This window comes from Phacochoerus africanus, chromosome 4 (assembly GCF_016906955.1).
Source record: "Phacochoerus africanus isolate WHEZ1 chromosome 4, ROS_Pafr_v1, whole genome shotgun sequence".
NCBI lineage: Eukaryota > Metazoa > Chordata > Mammalia > Artiodactyla > Suidae > Phacochoerus > Phacochoerus africanus.
In genome coordinates this window covers 97,795,117-97,810,458 of record NC_062547.1, presented here as the reverse complement: position 1 = coordinate 97,810,458, position 15,342 = coordinate 97,795,117, and the positions used below count along the sequence as shown (strand labels likewise).

The 15,342-nt window shown below is 37.9% G+C and overlaps 1 protein-coding gene across 1 annotated transcript in view; it reads right to left on the bottom strand.

The window, feature by feature from the left end:
- The window catches only part of ADGRV1 (adhesion G protein-coupled receptor V1), a 538,647-nt gene extending 523,849 nt beyond the window's left edge, over positions 1-14,798 (bottom strand). Inside the window, exon 1 of the mRNA XM_047778281.1 lies at positions 14,661-14,798. Coding sequence (XP_047634237.1) covers positions 14,661-14,682 — 22 coding nt within the window. The 5' untranslated portion in view covers positions 14,683-14,798. The remainder of the gene's footprint in view (positions 1-14,660) is intronic.
- Positions 14,799-15,342: the final 544 nt, after the last annotated feature.

The window sequence follows — 15,342 nt, the reverse complement described above, 5'->3', positions numbered from 1 at the left end:
AAATCAAAAAATGCATTAAAGACTCAAATTAAGACTCGAAAGCGTAAAACTAGTAAAAGAAAGCATAAGGGGTAATCTTGACATCAGTTTTGGCAACAATTTTTTGGATTTAACATCAAAAGCAAACACAACAAAAGCAAAAATAAGCAAGTGCAACCATGTTAAACTAAAACGCTCCTGTTCAGCAAAGGAAACCATCAATAAAATGAAAAGGCAACCTATGGAGTGGGAAAATGTAAATCATTTATCTTATAAGGAGTTAATATCCAAAATATATAAAGAACTCATACAACTCAATACCAAAACCTTTTGATTAAAAAATGGGCAGAGAAACGAAACAAACTTTTAACAAAGACATAAAAGTTACCAAAAGGTAAATAAAAATATGCTCATCACTAATCATCAGAGAAATGCAAATCAAATATCACCTCATACTGTTAGAAAGGCTATAATCAAAAAAAAACAGAGATAAGCATTGACAAGGATATGGAGAAAAGCAGTTGTGCACTCTTGGTAGGAACATAAACTGAGGTAGCCACTGTAGAAAACATAAAAGTGTCTCAAAAAACTAAAAACAGAATCACCGTATGATCCAGCAATTCCAATTGTGGGTATATACCTAAAGGAAACAAAATCACTGTCTCAAAGAGATATGTGCACCACCATGTTCAAGGCAGTATTATTTACAATAGCTAAACATGGAAACAACCTAATTGTCCAACAATGAATGAACGGATAAAGAAAATGTGATATAGGAAGTTCCTGTGTGGCACAGGGGCTAAGAATCCAGCAGTGCCACAGCTGCAGCAAAAATTGCAACTGTTGCTTGGGTTCAATCCCTGGCCTGGGAACTTCTATATGCCGTGGTTAAGTCCTAAGCAAACAAACACTACCACTACCAACAACAACAACAACAACAACAAAACATAATATAAAATGAAAAAAAAAAGAAAATGTGATATAGATAATGGAATACTATCTATAGTATTAGAATATAGAAGAAAATCCTGCCATTTTGACAACATGGATGGACCATGAGGATTTTATGCTAAGTGAAGTAAGTCATACAGCAAGAAATACTATATGGTCTTACTTGCATGCAGTATATTAAAAAATCAAAACAAAACAAAAACTCAGAAACAGAATAGATGGGTGGTTGCCAGGGGTGGAGCGGGGCGGGGGCGGGGGGGGGGGGGGGGGGGGGGGGGGACAAGAGAAGAGGTGAAGGTGTTCAAAAAAGTAGTATCTTCCAGTTAGAAAATAAATCCTGATGACGTAGTGCACAGCATGGTGTATTTAGTTAACAATACTCTGTTGTATATTTGAAAATTGCTAAGACAGTAAATCTTAAAAATTCTCATAAGAAAAAACACTTATAAACTTATTGCAGTAATTATTTTGCAATAATACAGATATCAAATCATTATTCTGCACACCTTAAACTAATACAATGTTGTATGTTAATTACATCTCAGCGGGGGGCGGAGGAGGGGAGGTTAATGTGAAACCTGTGAATGGAGGGATTGGACTTTCACCACTCAAGCCAGTGCCGACTCCTACTGTCACTAAAGAGAGCAGCAGCCATGACGTGATATCACACACAATTTAGAGCACATCCATGTGGCACTCTTGCCCAAAGGATAGAACCTGAATCCAATGGAGATCTGAAAGCTAACTCTCAGATTACCAGGAAAAACAAAAAATAAAAAACAGGGGATTAAGAAACACATTAAGTACCCCAAAAGGAAAGAATCAAATCTACAATATGGACATTTTAGGGGACAAATTAGCAAGTTTCTTCAACAAATCAAAGTATGGGGGTGGGAGGAGAGATTCAAGGGGACTTTAAGAGACTGTCAGATAAAGTATCTGAGAATTATTCACATTCTAATTAGAAGAATCAAACTCTACAAAGTCATTTTTGAGACAATCAAGGAAATTTGAATATGGACTCCTTACTGAATGAGACTATGAAATTATTGTTAATTGCATTAGGTAGGATAACAGCCTTGTGACTATGTAAGAAAACAGCCATATTTTTACAGCTTCCTTCTATGATATGGTAAGATACATGAAACAAGTATGGCAGAATCTTGAAAACTGCCACTTCTGGGTAAAGGAGTTCATTTTACTACTCTATTTATGTATATGTTTGAAAGTTTTCATAATAATACCTATTTACTGGCAAACACATATAACAATCAAGGTTCTAATTAATTTAACACTAACGCTTCTTTTATCCCAACTAGACCTGCTAAAAACTGGAAGCTTACAGCTGGAGAATGGGTTGTTGCACTTTTCTCTTCGCCCATCTATAGTTCTCTTCCTCCCTTAGTTGATCAACTGGTTTCCCATCCCCAGTGAGCGCAGAGCAAGGTGGGAGTCAAGACTGAGAAGAGGCAGAAGAGCGAGGTTCTTTCTTGGTTGGACTGTCAAGAGATGACTTTGTCTCTATGGCCTGGCTGAGTTGTTCTTGAGGATACTTCCGCAGGTTCCAAAGAGGTTTCACTGCTGGACCCCCTCAACTTCAATCTCCAAGATGCAGGCTATTCTTCTCCTTCATTAGGCTAATCCAGAACCCTCCTCAGCTTGGTTGTCCTCTCTGACAAGACACCTTTAAAACGACCTCAAGCTGACATCCCTACTGTGAGTGACATAGCTGGCCCATGGGGCTCATGTCCCTTTGCTCTGCTGTGGGAGGTGATGTGGTTCAGCCCCAACACACTCCTCCATCACACTGAGCTCTATCACAAATTATTCAGGGAGTTCCCATTGTGGCACAGTGGAAACAAATCTGACTAGGAACCATGAGGTTGAGGGTTCGATCCCTGGTCTTGCTCAGTGGGTTATGGATCCAGCCTTGCCATGAGCTGTGGTGTAGGTCGCAGATGCGGCTCAGATCCCGTGTTGCTGTGGCTGTGGCTGTGGCATAGGCCAGCAGCTACAGCTCCGATTGGACCCCTAGCCTGAGAACCTCCATATGCCAAGGGTGTGGCCCTGAAAAGACAAAAAAAAAAAAAAGAAAGAAAGAAAGAAAGAAATTATTCAGGAACTTCTTTTGCTATGATCCTTAACCATAAATGAAACCTTCCAAGAAGAGGTGAACCACGTTTAAGGTTATATATAAATATTCACAAGACAGGAGATAGTCATAGCACTTGCACAGTTCATGTAATATAAATTCACCTCAGAAAATCCTCTCAGAAAACACTCTTTTGAATTTTTTACTTTGTATGAAGAAACTTTAAAACTATGCAATTAGTTTCTGTTATCTTCTTTGGAATTCTTAGTCTCAGCAATTTCTCACAAGTCACTTTGACATTTGATGCACCTATTTTTGGTGCTTCAGTTGAAAATTCCAATAAAAAAATGCATGAATATATTGCCATCAGAAGGTCAAAGTGGATTTTTCCCCTTTAATGTAACCCAGGAACCACACCCTCTGCCAACCTGCCATCACCTCAACAAAGTGGCCTATGGTAGCTTCTTTTCTTATTAGCAGGGTAGTGGTTTTAAAATACGGCCCCACAATTTTTGACACTCCTCCACTGGAGACGGGCTACATGTCTCCTCTTCTTAAATAAAACCTCTGTGGCCACTTGCCCGTAGAAATTCAGTGGAAGTGAATATTGTACTAGCTTCCAGGCCTAAACCTTAAAGCACTGGCAGCTTCCACTTCCTGTCTCTCAAGCAATGCTTGCCCACAGAACCTAATCACCATGCTCAGAGGAAGTCCAAGTCTTCTCATAGCATGAGGTACATGTGAAAAGGAACCAGAGCCAGCTTCCTTGGTAAAGGATCCCCAGCCCCACTAAGCTGTGCCACCAAACACAGTGTGGAACTGAGACAAGGTGTGCTCACCAAGCCCTACCCAAGTGGCAGATTCATAGTAACTTAGGTGTTATTTTAACCCATGAAGTTTTAGAATGGTTGCTTATACCAAAGCATAAATAATTGGGGCTCCCCTTCAAGTAGGATTCAAATTAAATACAAAACTGTTAGGGACTGTTATCTCTTTTCACATTCTATGGCTTTTAACCTTCCTATGGACTTATGTTTAATGTGTCTGTTGTAAACAACATGTAATTGATATTTTTTCTTTTTAATTTTATGGCTGCACCCACAGTGTATGGAGGTTCCCAAACCAGGAACCGAATACAAGCTGCAGCTGAGGCAACATTAGATTCTTTAACCCACTGTGTGGGGCCAGAGATTAAATCCATGCCTCCTCAGCAACTGGAGCCACTGGAGTCAGATTCTTAACCCACTGTATCACAGTTCCTATATCAGCAATTCCTGATTTCTATATATTTTTGGTATTTCCTGATAATCTCTATATTCTTAATGAAGAGTTCAATTTATATTCTTATAAGGTTTATTATAACTGGCCATACATTTAAATTTTCTCTGTTACATCATTTTGTGTTTTTTATCCTGCCCTTACACAGTTTTATTTTTCTTCTCTTTCCTCCTTTTGCTGTGCTTGTGGATTTATTCATTTGTTCTCTGAGAGATTTCATTTTTGTCCCGTAAACTTTTATAGGTTTAAACTTAATATCTTCAGAGTTCCCATCGTGGCTTAGAAGAAAAGAATGTGACTGGTACCCATGAGGACACAGGTTTGATCCCTGGCCTTGCTCAGTGGGTTGGGGATCTGGCACTGCCATGAGCTGTGGTGTAGGTTGCAGATGCGGCTCAGATCCCGTGTTGCTGTGGCATAGGCTGGTAGCTACAGCTCCGATTCAACCCCTAGCCTGGGAACCTCCATGTGTCACAGATGCAGCCCTAAAAAGACAAAAAAACAAAAAATAAAATAAATATCTTCACCTCACTGTTGTACAATAAAAGAATCTTAAAACACTTCAACCCAATCATCTGTCACACAAGCTGCACTATCAACTAACATTTTTCATGACATAGGCTATACCTTGTTTAACTTAACTCTCAATATTTAACATTATAGAATTTAGTCATTCATATTTTCTACATCTATCCAAATGTTTGCTTTCTACTTCAGTAAACATTCCTTACATCTTAGATTCTTTCGGGATTATTTTCTTCCTTCTGAAGTTCATGAGATAACAGACTCATACTAGTGAAGTATTACTGGTACCTGCAACTAACAGACAAAACAGACTACAAAAATCACTACTGCAGATAAAGATAGCCATTATATAATACCAAGACTATCAATTTACCAAGAGATACTATAAGCTAAGACACAACTTCAAAATATATAAAGCAAAAATTGCTAGAATCCCAAAAAGAAGTATGGGATCTTAATTCTTAGCATCTCTCTTTTTCTCCCTCTTTTCTTCTCTCTCCCCTCCTGCTCTGTAGTTAATATGCCAAGTATACAAAAATTATGAAGGGCATGGTAGATTTGAACTACACAGCAAAGGTTATCTGGTGATCTGACGGCATATGAAACATCTCCATTAAACAGAGAACACAATGTTCTTTTGAACATACAGAAAAAGTTTATAAAAATTGACAGTAAATTCCAAAAATTGGGTATCATATAGACCTTGTACTCTGAATATAATAAAATTCATTGAAAAATGAACAGTATCAAAAACCAAAAATAAAGCAGCATCACTTGAAAATTAAAAAAAAAAAAAGACTTATGGGGGTCAAAGCAGCAATGATTATGAAAACAGGAACCTGAATGATATAAAACCTAATCTGAGGGTTTGATTTCCTTAGGGAAGTGCTTATGTTAGAAAATAAAAAGGCTAAATATTAATGTGCTAAGGATCCAAAATAAGCTTATGTAAAAAAGAAAAAAATATTATGGGCTAGAGCTTGAGTCCTAGGTAAATTTAATTTTATTAAATTAAATTAAATTTAAATAAAACAAAATAAATTAATGAAATTAATTAATTAATTTTAATTAAATTTAATTCTAGGTAAATTTAACTCCTCTTCAGGGATCTAGAGGAGGCAAAAGGAACTAAGGAAAAGATATCCTTAGGCACCTTAATCATCAATAATTTGGATTTCACGTGTGACAATAGTAGCTAATAGCAGTTAACTTTACTAAGTCTAGATGCCATTATAATTGTTTTACATGTGTTAACTCATTTGATCCTCACAGCAACCATTTGAAATATAAGATACGTACTATTGTTACACTCATTTTCAGATGAAGAACATAACAGATTAAATATATTTGCCAACACTATACCTTGGAAATGCAAAGCAAGGAATATAAACAAACTCAAGCTCTCAAGGTCCAGATCTTATGCTCTTAACTAAATGCAAGATTAATGCTCTCCATTCAACAAAAGAATCCTGCTAATAGTCACATAGCAAAGATAATTTTAAAAGCCACTGCTTCATACATCCAATCATATAAAAACACCATGAAATGAAAAGTGGACATCCTCATTCTCTTCCCTCTGTAGTGAAATGCAGTCTCTCACAGCCTACTCAGTAGCATAGTCCAGTAAACAGAATAGCCCCTATACCTGATGCTTAATGGTATAACAAAAATGGTCAAATTATATACAACTTCACACCCAGAGTGATTTGCCATTTGCAAGATAATTAGGTGTCAGTATAGATTTTATTTGTAGCTGACATAATACTTTAATAAGAGCAGAATCATGTATGCAGCCTTAATGCTTTCCATGGCTACGTTCATCTCCTGTTCTGAAAGAAGTGAGCCTGGGGGAACAGGGAAAAGGTGTTGGCTGCCTGGGAGAGTAGGGTTAGAATTTCTAAACAAACAGTCCTATGAAATCACTGGAATTTTACATCATTAAAAACCACCAAAAATCTAAATAAATTTTGAGGTCAGTGAATATAATAAAATGTGAAAGTAGAAATCACCAGCTCCGTGTATTTTCCAAGGGCATGGCAGACTGCCTTAGTAAACAATACATACATGAATGACCAACCCCCAACACAGTATCTTTCATGAATATTAGTAAGAATAATAAAGAGAATGAAGTAAAATTCCTGAAAGCTAAAACAGCTTCTGGAAATTCTATTAATCACATTATTTCAAGATCTCAAGTAGCAGGTATATCCCTCACTTATAAAAGCTAGAGCATTTTAGTCACCTAAAAACAAGAACTATTCCCAAATTTTGCTTTCCATGACAAAGATATTTAACTACTACTTAAAAATGACAAAATTGCTTTAAAGCTGATACTCAAAGATTATCTCCAATTATGTATAGTTCTGATAACAAGTGTTCAAAAGAAGTAAAGTCCTGGCTTAGGTTTGGGAATATTCTTATTAGAGTGAGGTTTACAATGTATGCTACCCAATGAAACAGATTTGTTTACATTGGGAGATTTAAGATAGAAAGTCAGTTCACTTTAAAATTAACATAAATATTTTTGTAAGATACCAAAATAACAAAATACTACATTATGGTAACTACTGTGATTTTTAATGAGTGGACAACTTGCGGATATTAAGTTGAAGATCTGGGCTTTTTGTTGTTTTTAATTAATTTTGTTGACTTTTATGAATCATGTCATCTATTAAGTAAAAACCGCTAACTTACAATGAAGCCGTTATAAAATTACATGAATAAATTTATGCAAACATATGTTCCAAATTATAAGGCACTAAGCATATATACTCTTTAGGTTTTTTTAAAGGAGCATAAAATATTTTGCCTCAACCAAAATCAGACAGGTTTGTTCAAATGTCAGTTTATTTTATAAAGTACATCAGATCCTTTTAGGAAATAAGTTAAGGTTCCAGATAAACAAATCCAAAAATGCACATACACATACATACACACACACCAGTACTGGTGCTATCTGACAAACTATACGTTAGTGAACTGGTCTTTTAATTGTCTTCTACCTAAAGCCCTAGGCTCAAACAAGTGACTCAGGTGCCCTCATTAACAAAATCTCATTTTAAAGCTTCTGTAATTTGCCTGACAAGGAAAAATAATTTCACATTGTCAGTTCAACCACATCATTTAGATGAGTGCCTACCAAAAAGAAAGAAGTCATCAGAAAATTGAATTCCGTGTACATCAGGTAATATCCAATCACATTTCTGATTTTGGCACATCTCAGATATATCAAGCATTATATCATCCACTACCACATTTCCCTTCTTAGGAAAACCTAGAGCCAATGGTGATGAAGAAGTCACTGATTGAAAATTGTGCCTTTATTTTGTTTTCTCACAGTTTCGTTGTGCTAAATGTCTTATTACTGGCAGAAATTTATGCAAGCATAGTTCTATGTGCTAAACCTTCAAGCCATACTTGATGCATTTCCCTCATAATGTGACCTTGAGCTTAAGAGAAAGTACAGAAGAATAAATTTCTTCTAAACACATCCTGGCTATCTTATCCTCCTCTCTATTGAGCCAGCAGTTCCACTCCTAGACAAGAAAATTAAAAACATATGTCCACACAAATATCCATAATATAATAGTCAAAAGTAGAAACAGCCCAAATGTCCATCAATTGATAGTGGATAAACAAAAAGAAGTATAATAATACAATGGAATATTATTCAGCCATAAAGAAGAACAAAGTAGTGATACATGCTACAATACGATGAACCTTGAAAGTATAGTGACAGAAGGTGGACACAAAAGGCCATGTATTGGAGGATTCCATTTATATGACTGTTCCAGAATAGATACACCTATAGGAATGGAAAGGACTTAGGGCTGAGGAGAGAATGGAGAGTAAAGCTAACAGGTAGAGGATTTTGTTGTTGTTGTTGTTGTTTTGAGGTGACTGAAAACGTTCTGGAATAGACACTAGTGACAGTCATGCAACTCTGTAAATACACTAAATACCACTGAATTATCTACCTTGTGGGGCTTTTTTTTTTTTTTTTTTGATAAATGAATTACATCTCAATTTTTTTCAGAAAAATGCATCCCATCCTGCACATTCAGCCATCTTGTTCTGACAACAATTCCAGTCAAGTTGATCTAATGTTTATCTGGGTCAGAAAAGCCAGATCATTTTTACCTCTGCACCTTTGATCCAAGATAGTCCCCAGGCTCTCCTCTCTACCTCTCACCACTCCCTCTTCTCTACCACCCATCAAAGTCCAGATCAAGTCCCACTTTTTCCACAACACTTTCCATGCTTAGTTGACTAGTCTGCCAGAGAACAGGTAAGCCTTCTTTGTTTCATTTCTACCCATCAACACTGTTGAATTTAATTGAACGATATACAAACGACACATTATAGCTACAGATAGGGCTTTCTCTTTATATCACAGTGTGGAAATACAGAAGATAATACAATTCTTTCATATATGTTCTCAATTATAATGGTCACTTGCAAAGCTTTTATCTAATACATGCCTTCTTTCAGTTAAACATTATTTGAAAAACTTGAAATGTATTACTTCCAAATAATTACATAAGCACAACATTACAAAAACAATATTGCATTAAAAGATGAGCTAAACTGAATTACTGGCCTATGATATGGATTAAAGAATATCATTCCAATTATCCTAACAAAAGGATTATCATAATGTACAGTGGTTCCTTCAGATAGATGTGAGTATATACATGAGGTATATTAATATTACCTAATTATCAGAATTCATGCATAAAGAAGCCAACAAAATCTTCTTTCCAAGTAGCACACAAATACAAACCCTTGAATTAGTCCCACAATATGCCTCAGAGCACTTGTTCATTTGTTGTAACACTTAAAATTTTTTCTCTTTTACACATACTCCCTACAGAATTCTTTCTTGCAGAATAGAGCAAAGTCAATATAAATAATCAAGAATTGCTTCTTCGTTAATTTTGAGTCATCTTAATTCATATTTATATATACCCTCTGTTTATTGCACATACTACATGCAGAAATAAACGATTAAGAGTGGCTCACAAAGCCTTTTTGAAGTGCATTTGATTTGAAGCTATTCAGTATCTTTCAACCTGTGCCACATTTCAATAATGACTATTTAATAATTACAATCATCCCCTTATTAGCCTGGTATTTCATTTTCCTTGCCCTATGGCACCCCACAGTTGAAGGCAAGGAAAACTCTGTTGATTAGTTATTTAAGACCAGCAACAATAACTACGCTGGAGACAAGGCTACTTGGAGAGGATTACACAAGAGCTGGAGCTCAACTGCCTCAGACAGAAAGCAGCAAATTATAAACCCAAGTACTTCGTTGCATGTAACCAAATTGGCTAGTTGAAATGCTAATTGCCTTTCAGCAAAACTAAAGACAGACAGGAGACCCTGTGCTTCAGAGAATGAAATGCATTTTTACTCCACTTCTGCACTATTGTCTTGCTGAGAATCATTTGAAATCTATTCATAAAGGTAGCTCTTTCCCTAACCTTTAAAATGTGGGAATTTTATTTAGCCCCTACCAGCACCTCCAATGTGCTGATGTGCCAAGATGTGAACAGATGGTTGGATTTAAGCCATGTTAAGCCCCTAATAAAGCAAAGCATGAAAGAATTCTACTCCAAATATAGAGCACAAATCAAGAAAATGTGCCTAGGGGAAAGGAATTTTGAATAACAAAGTTATGAACTTAAAACATTCAAATAATATAATCTTTAAAACATGAATATTTTAATGTACTTACATGCAAATGTATATGAGGAGAGCTAGCACTGTCTCTTTCAAAGAGACCCCCAGCCTTTCTTTTAACTAATAAATGTGTATTAGTTCAAAACTCATTTATGGGCAACTATTCAAACAGTCAGTTTTACCCCTTCATATGAGAGAGGGTCTGTTCTGGGTTTGCAGTATCCTGAATAAATGAATGAGAAATGTCCTCACAGCATCTTTCCCTCATTCTGAGGTATAGCCAGATTCACGCCTGACTGCACCAGAAAGGGCCCCAGGACCACCTGCCCAACAGCTGGGGGAGGGACTTGCTCTGGTACATTTTAAAGTGTATAGTGTGTCACAGTGGAATCAGAAAACACAGCCTTTGTATTACCACAGCCTCCAGTGTCCCAGCTCCACCCTTCTCCTCCTCTGCCACACCTCTATGAGAGCAACAGAGGCCGGGTGCTGTGGCTTTCTGTGTGGCCTGACATCCTGGCATATCAGGAAACCCTCCACATATGCAAGGCTGTCTGCTGTTCCCCCAGGGTTGACTTGTGAAGGGGAAAAAAAAAAAAAAAACAGGCGTGCATACGTGGCAAAATCAACTTTATGTATTATTTCATTCTGCCTGTGAAGGAGAGTCTGGTTTATTAGTAGTATGTCTCTCTTCATTTCTCAAGAAATACCTTTGTTTATATAACTTTTCAGCTACCTGGGAGTGAGATAGAATACTAAGACTAAATAGAGCTTTAAACCGTAAACGGTTTCCGTAAATAATTCAGCTCTCACCCTGATTTGGCAGGAGTTAAGGGAAGAAAGATACCCGTCTGTCTGGATGCTCACCAAAACCTTTGGGCAGTGGAGTTCCTGGTGATTTTTCTTTTTCTTTTATTTATTTATTTTTCTGTACTGTTTGAATTTCCTACATGGCTCTGTAAATTAGCTTTACAACTGGAAGAAAAAAGTTATTTGCAAGTCAGAGAAAGAGATGTTCACTCAACTGCGTGAAATACTTATTAGCTGTTTTACCTTGTTTCTCCACAAAACCAGGGGAATGCCCATCCACATCCCTCTATAGTAACATACTACATTTTATAGGTAAATTAAGCAGTTACCATCTAAAGAGTTTAAAATGTTTTATAGGTACGCGTAAATTGTCTAGTTGCCCTTTTATGTGAGATCAAAGTGGAAATGGCACAGTGCTTCCACTGTGTAGATTCTGGACCCAGTACATAAATTAATCCCTTGTCACGGGTAAATAGGAAACAAAGCCATTTATTCAATATGTTAACCATTTTGCTAAACCCTAAAGATAATATAGAAATATAGAAGAAAACAGTTACCATTCTCAAAGATTTTGTATCCTAAGTGGGCGACACTGAAATTTTCAGTAACAGGACAGCAAGATAAAAATGGGCATGAGGCAGCACTTGATTGAGTGGCAATAAACTAAACATTTAATGACCAAGTTCATCTGTTAACATGCTTCTCACTTAGTTATCGGGAATGTACAGATGACCAAAGCCATAAACTGGAAAACTGAATACTGACTTTAAGTGAGTCTCTTAACTTTTCATTGTGTTTTTTTGTTTGTGTTTTTGTTTTTTTGTCTTTTGTCTTCATAGGGCCACACCCGGGGCATATGGAGGTTCCCAGGCTGGGGGTCCAATCGGAGCTGTAGCTGCCAGCCTTCACCAGAGCCAGAGCAACACCAGATCCGAGCCACGTCTGCGACCAACACCACAGCTCACAGGCAACGCTGGATCTTTACCCCACTGAGAGAGGCCAGGGGTCAAACCTGCAAACTCATGGTTCCTAGTAGGATTCATTAACCACCGAGCCATGACAGGAACTCCAAGTCTCTTAACTTTTCTAAGTTTCAGTGTCCCTAAATATATATATATGGGGGGGGACAGTGATTGGTCTAGTTTGGTTCCAAGTTTTCTTCCAGTGCTTGAGAATTTCGATGTTGTGTTCACAGCCTATGAATTTCTCAACAATAAAGGATCACACACCTAGTCTAAGTCAAAAGGTAATTTTTTGTGGACTGTCCCAGAGCATAGATCTTTCTGCCTCAGTTTCTTCATCTGCAAATCAAGGAAATAGTATATGTTGATTAAATGTAAAATTACTCTACTTAAAGGGCCTAGTAGAATTCCTAGTATATAGTGGACATTCAAAAAATGCGGCATACTATTATCATTTATCGTGGGAACATGTACAAAAGGGTTTAGTCACAACCGATTCTGCTGTGAACACTTTTTCTAGCAAAGGTACAGGCATCTTCAAGTAGAAAGATATCTGAAATACTTTCGCATAACACTAGCCTCTGACTTCCCATATTATTTCTAATTGTTATTTTTATTACCATAAAAGAATCTGTGTTCCAAACATACCTCATGTTATTATTTTCTAACAATGAATAGGATATGCATTCAATATTTGATAAATTATATACACACATAAAACTATAATTGTTGTTTTTAAAATATAATGAATGTTGACTGATACATCATTTCTATGTCTGATAACAAAACGGTGCTATTGCACAATTTTACGATTACTCCATTGTGGACTTACATTTTAGTCTAAGATTATTTCTTAGCTGGTGTTTATGGGTGGTTTCAGGTTTTAATCATCACATTCAGTATAGTGTAGACGCTAAGATCCCTCAGGAAAAATCTTTGATCCAGCTTACTAACTGGGGGAACTTTGGACATGGAGCTTAAACTTCCCATGCCTCAGTGTCATTATCTGTAAACTGGGATAATACTATTTAATTTAGGGCATTGTTGTGAATGGTAAATAACATAACCTATATAAAGGGAATTCAATACATAGCAAGCATTCAATACTGCGTGATTGCTATTGCCATTCATCATAGAAATTGGAACATGGAGCTAGGTTTAGTCATACTTATTTTTAGTGTACACATTTTGGTTACTTCTTTTTAACCTTGAGACCTTTCACTTCTAACTAAAGTCTTCAATCTATTTACAAATGAAGAGACTAAGGCACAGAAGGATGAGTGAATGTCCAACGTCACTCTAGGTTAATGGCAGAGCCAGCATGTTATATCTAAACGCATATGTTTAAATGTTTTATTGCAACACAGTTCAAGGTGTTATTTGGGACTTCCTTGCAGCCTCAGAAATTACACAAAAATAAATACACTGCTGGAATTCATTTGTATTGTGACTAGAACACAAAACATTGTTCTTTTTCCTTTTTTTTTTTTTCCTAGCTCTTTTGATACACAATACACAGGAAAGGAAAAAGAACTTTAGTAATATAAGGTAATAACTTCAGCAACAATTAGTATATAACGCCATGTGTATTAGTTAAGAGACTTTTTTCAGTTTTATCCTAATTGTCAGTAATTATGCACCCTTAAGATTCGCTATCAGTAAACTCTAGAAGAGTTTGCAGCTAACATATAAACACATTACACACATTTTAAAGGTTGTTGATTTTGTGAAATGTAAAAAGTTGGTTTAAAACAAAAGTTACAAAGAGTAAGTGAACACTGCACCTGAAAATCATTTTTCCCGATGAATACTGCCAGTTTCTTTTAGTTTTAAAGAAAAAAAATCAATTTTAAAATATTAAAAATATGTAAATTTTAAATAGATATATATAATTCTACAGCTCCAGGCTGATTCCAAATTGCCTGAAATCAACTCCCTGAAAGTTCTTCGACATACCACTTATTTTGGAACCTAAGACTCCTTAAAATTTATCTCAACCTTCCCGTTATTAATTACTATCTATGGCGCACCTTTCTTAATCTGTTATTTTCCAGGAATTTTTTTTTTTTAACTTAAAGCGAGAATTCGTGTTTCAAACAGGCACAAAGGGAAGAAAAACTTTTCCCTCTGCTCATCCACTTCTCACCTTCTTTAAGATTCCTCACCTCTGGAAGTGGCGGGTGGGAGGCACGCCAAGCTCACTGCCTAGCTGCAGTCATGGGCGAGCGGACGCGGGCACCGCCGCGGGGTCAGCTGCAGCCAGCCGCGCGCTCGCTGCCCACCTCCAGCAACAGGTGCGAGAGAGCAACGCGAGGAAGCTGCAGCCCTCTCGTGGGCGCCGTGGACGCTCGCAACACCACCCCGCAGCCACAGCCTACCTGGCCCCGGGGACACCGACATCCGCCCACGCCCTGTGGTCTCCGCTGGTCCTCCCTTAGCACAGCCTCGCTCGCTCTGCCTCTCGCTTGCGTCCCCACGCTTCGCTGGGGCTGCCTGCTCTTTCTGCCACTATCGGATCAGGAAGGTGGCTCCATCCTCCCCCTCTCACCCTCCTCCCTGCCTCCTCCCCCTCCATCCTCCGCCTGCTCCAATAGGGCTAGCGGTTCCTCAGGCTGCGCTCACCTGACCAGAGGAGCAGGGGTGGCCGCCCAAGGCAGCGCGCCCCCCGTCGGCGCAGCGGGCAGCCAGGTCCGCGCTCCGGCGGCGGGAACACCCTGCCTTGGCCATCCCTAATGGACTCTTCCAGCAGAGAGGCGCCCGAGTTGACCTGCCTGCCCGCGGTCCTGCAGCTGCAGCGTATCTAGGACCTGATGAGCAGTTCGTGCTCTATAACTGTCAGTTTGGACTAAACTAGCTAGTTTGTTCCCTTGGGCACCGGGAAGCCCCACCTCCACCACCACCACATAGACAGCAAGCACTCTGCCCTGGGAACGCCAGTATAAGCAATTCCCTGTTTTCTTTCCAGGGAGAAAACCGCTTTACTGAGTCTTGTTAATTTCCTATAAAGGCATTTCTTTTAGCGTTGAAGCACTGAGATGTTTATCTCCTGAGAATTTGCGC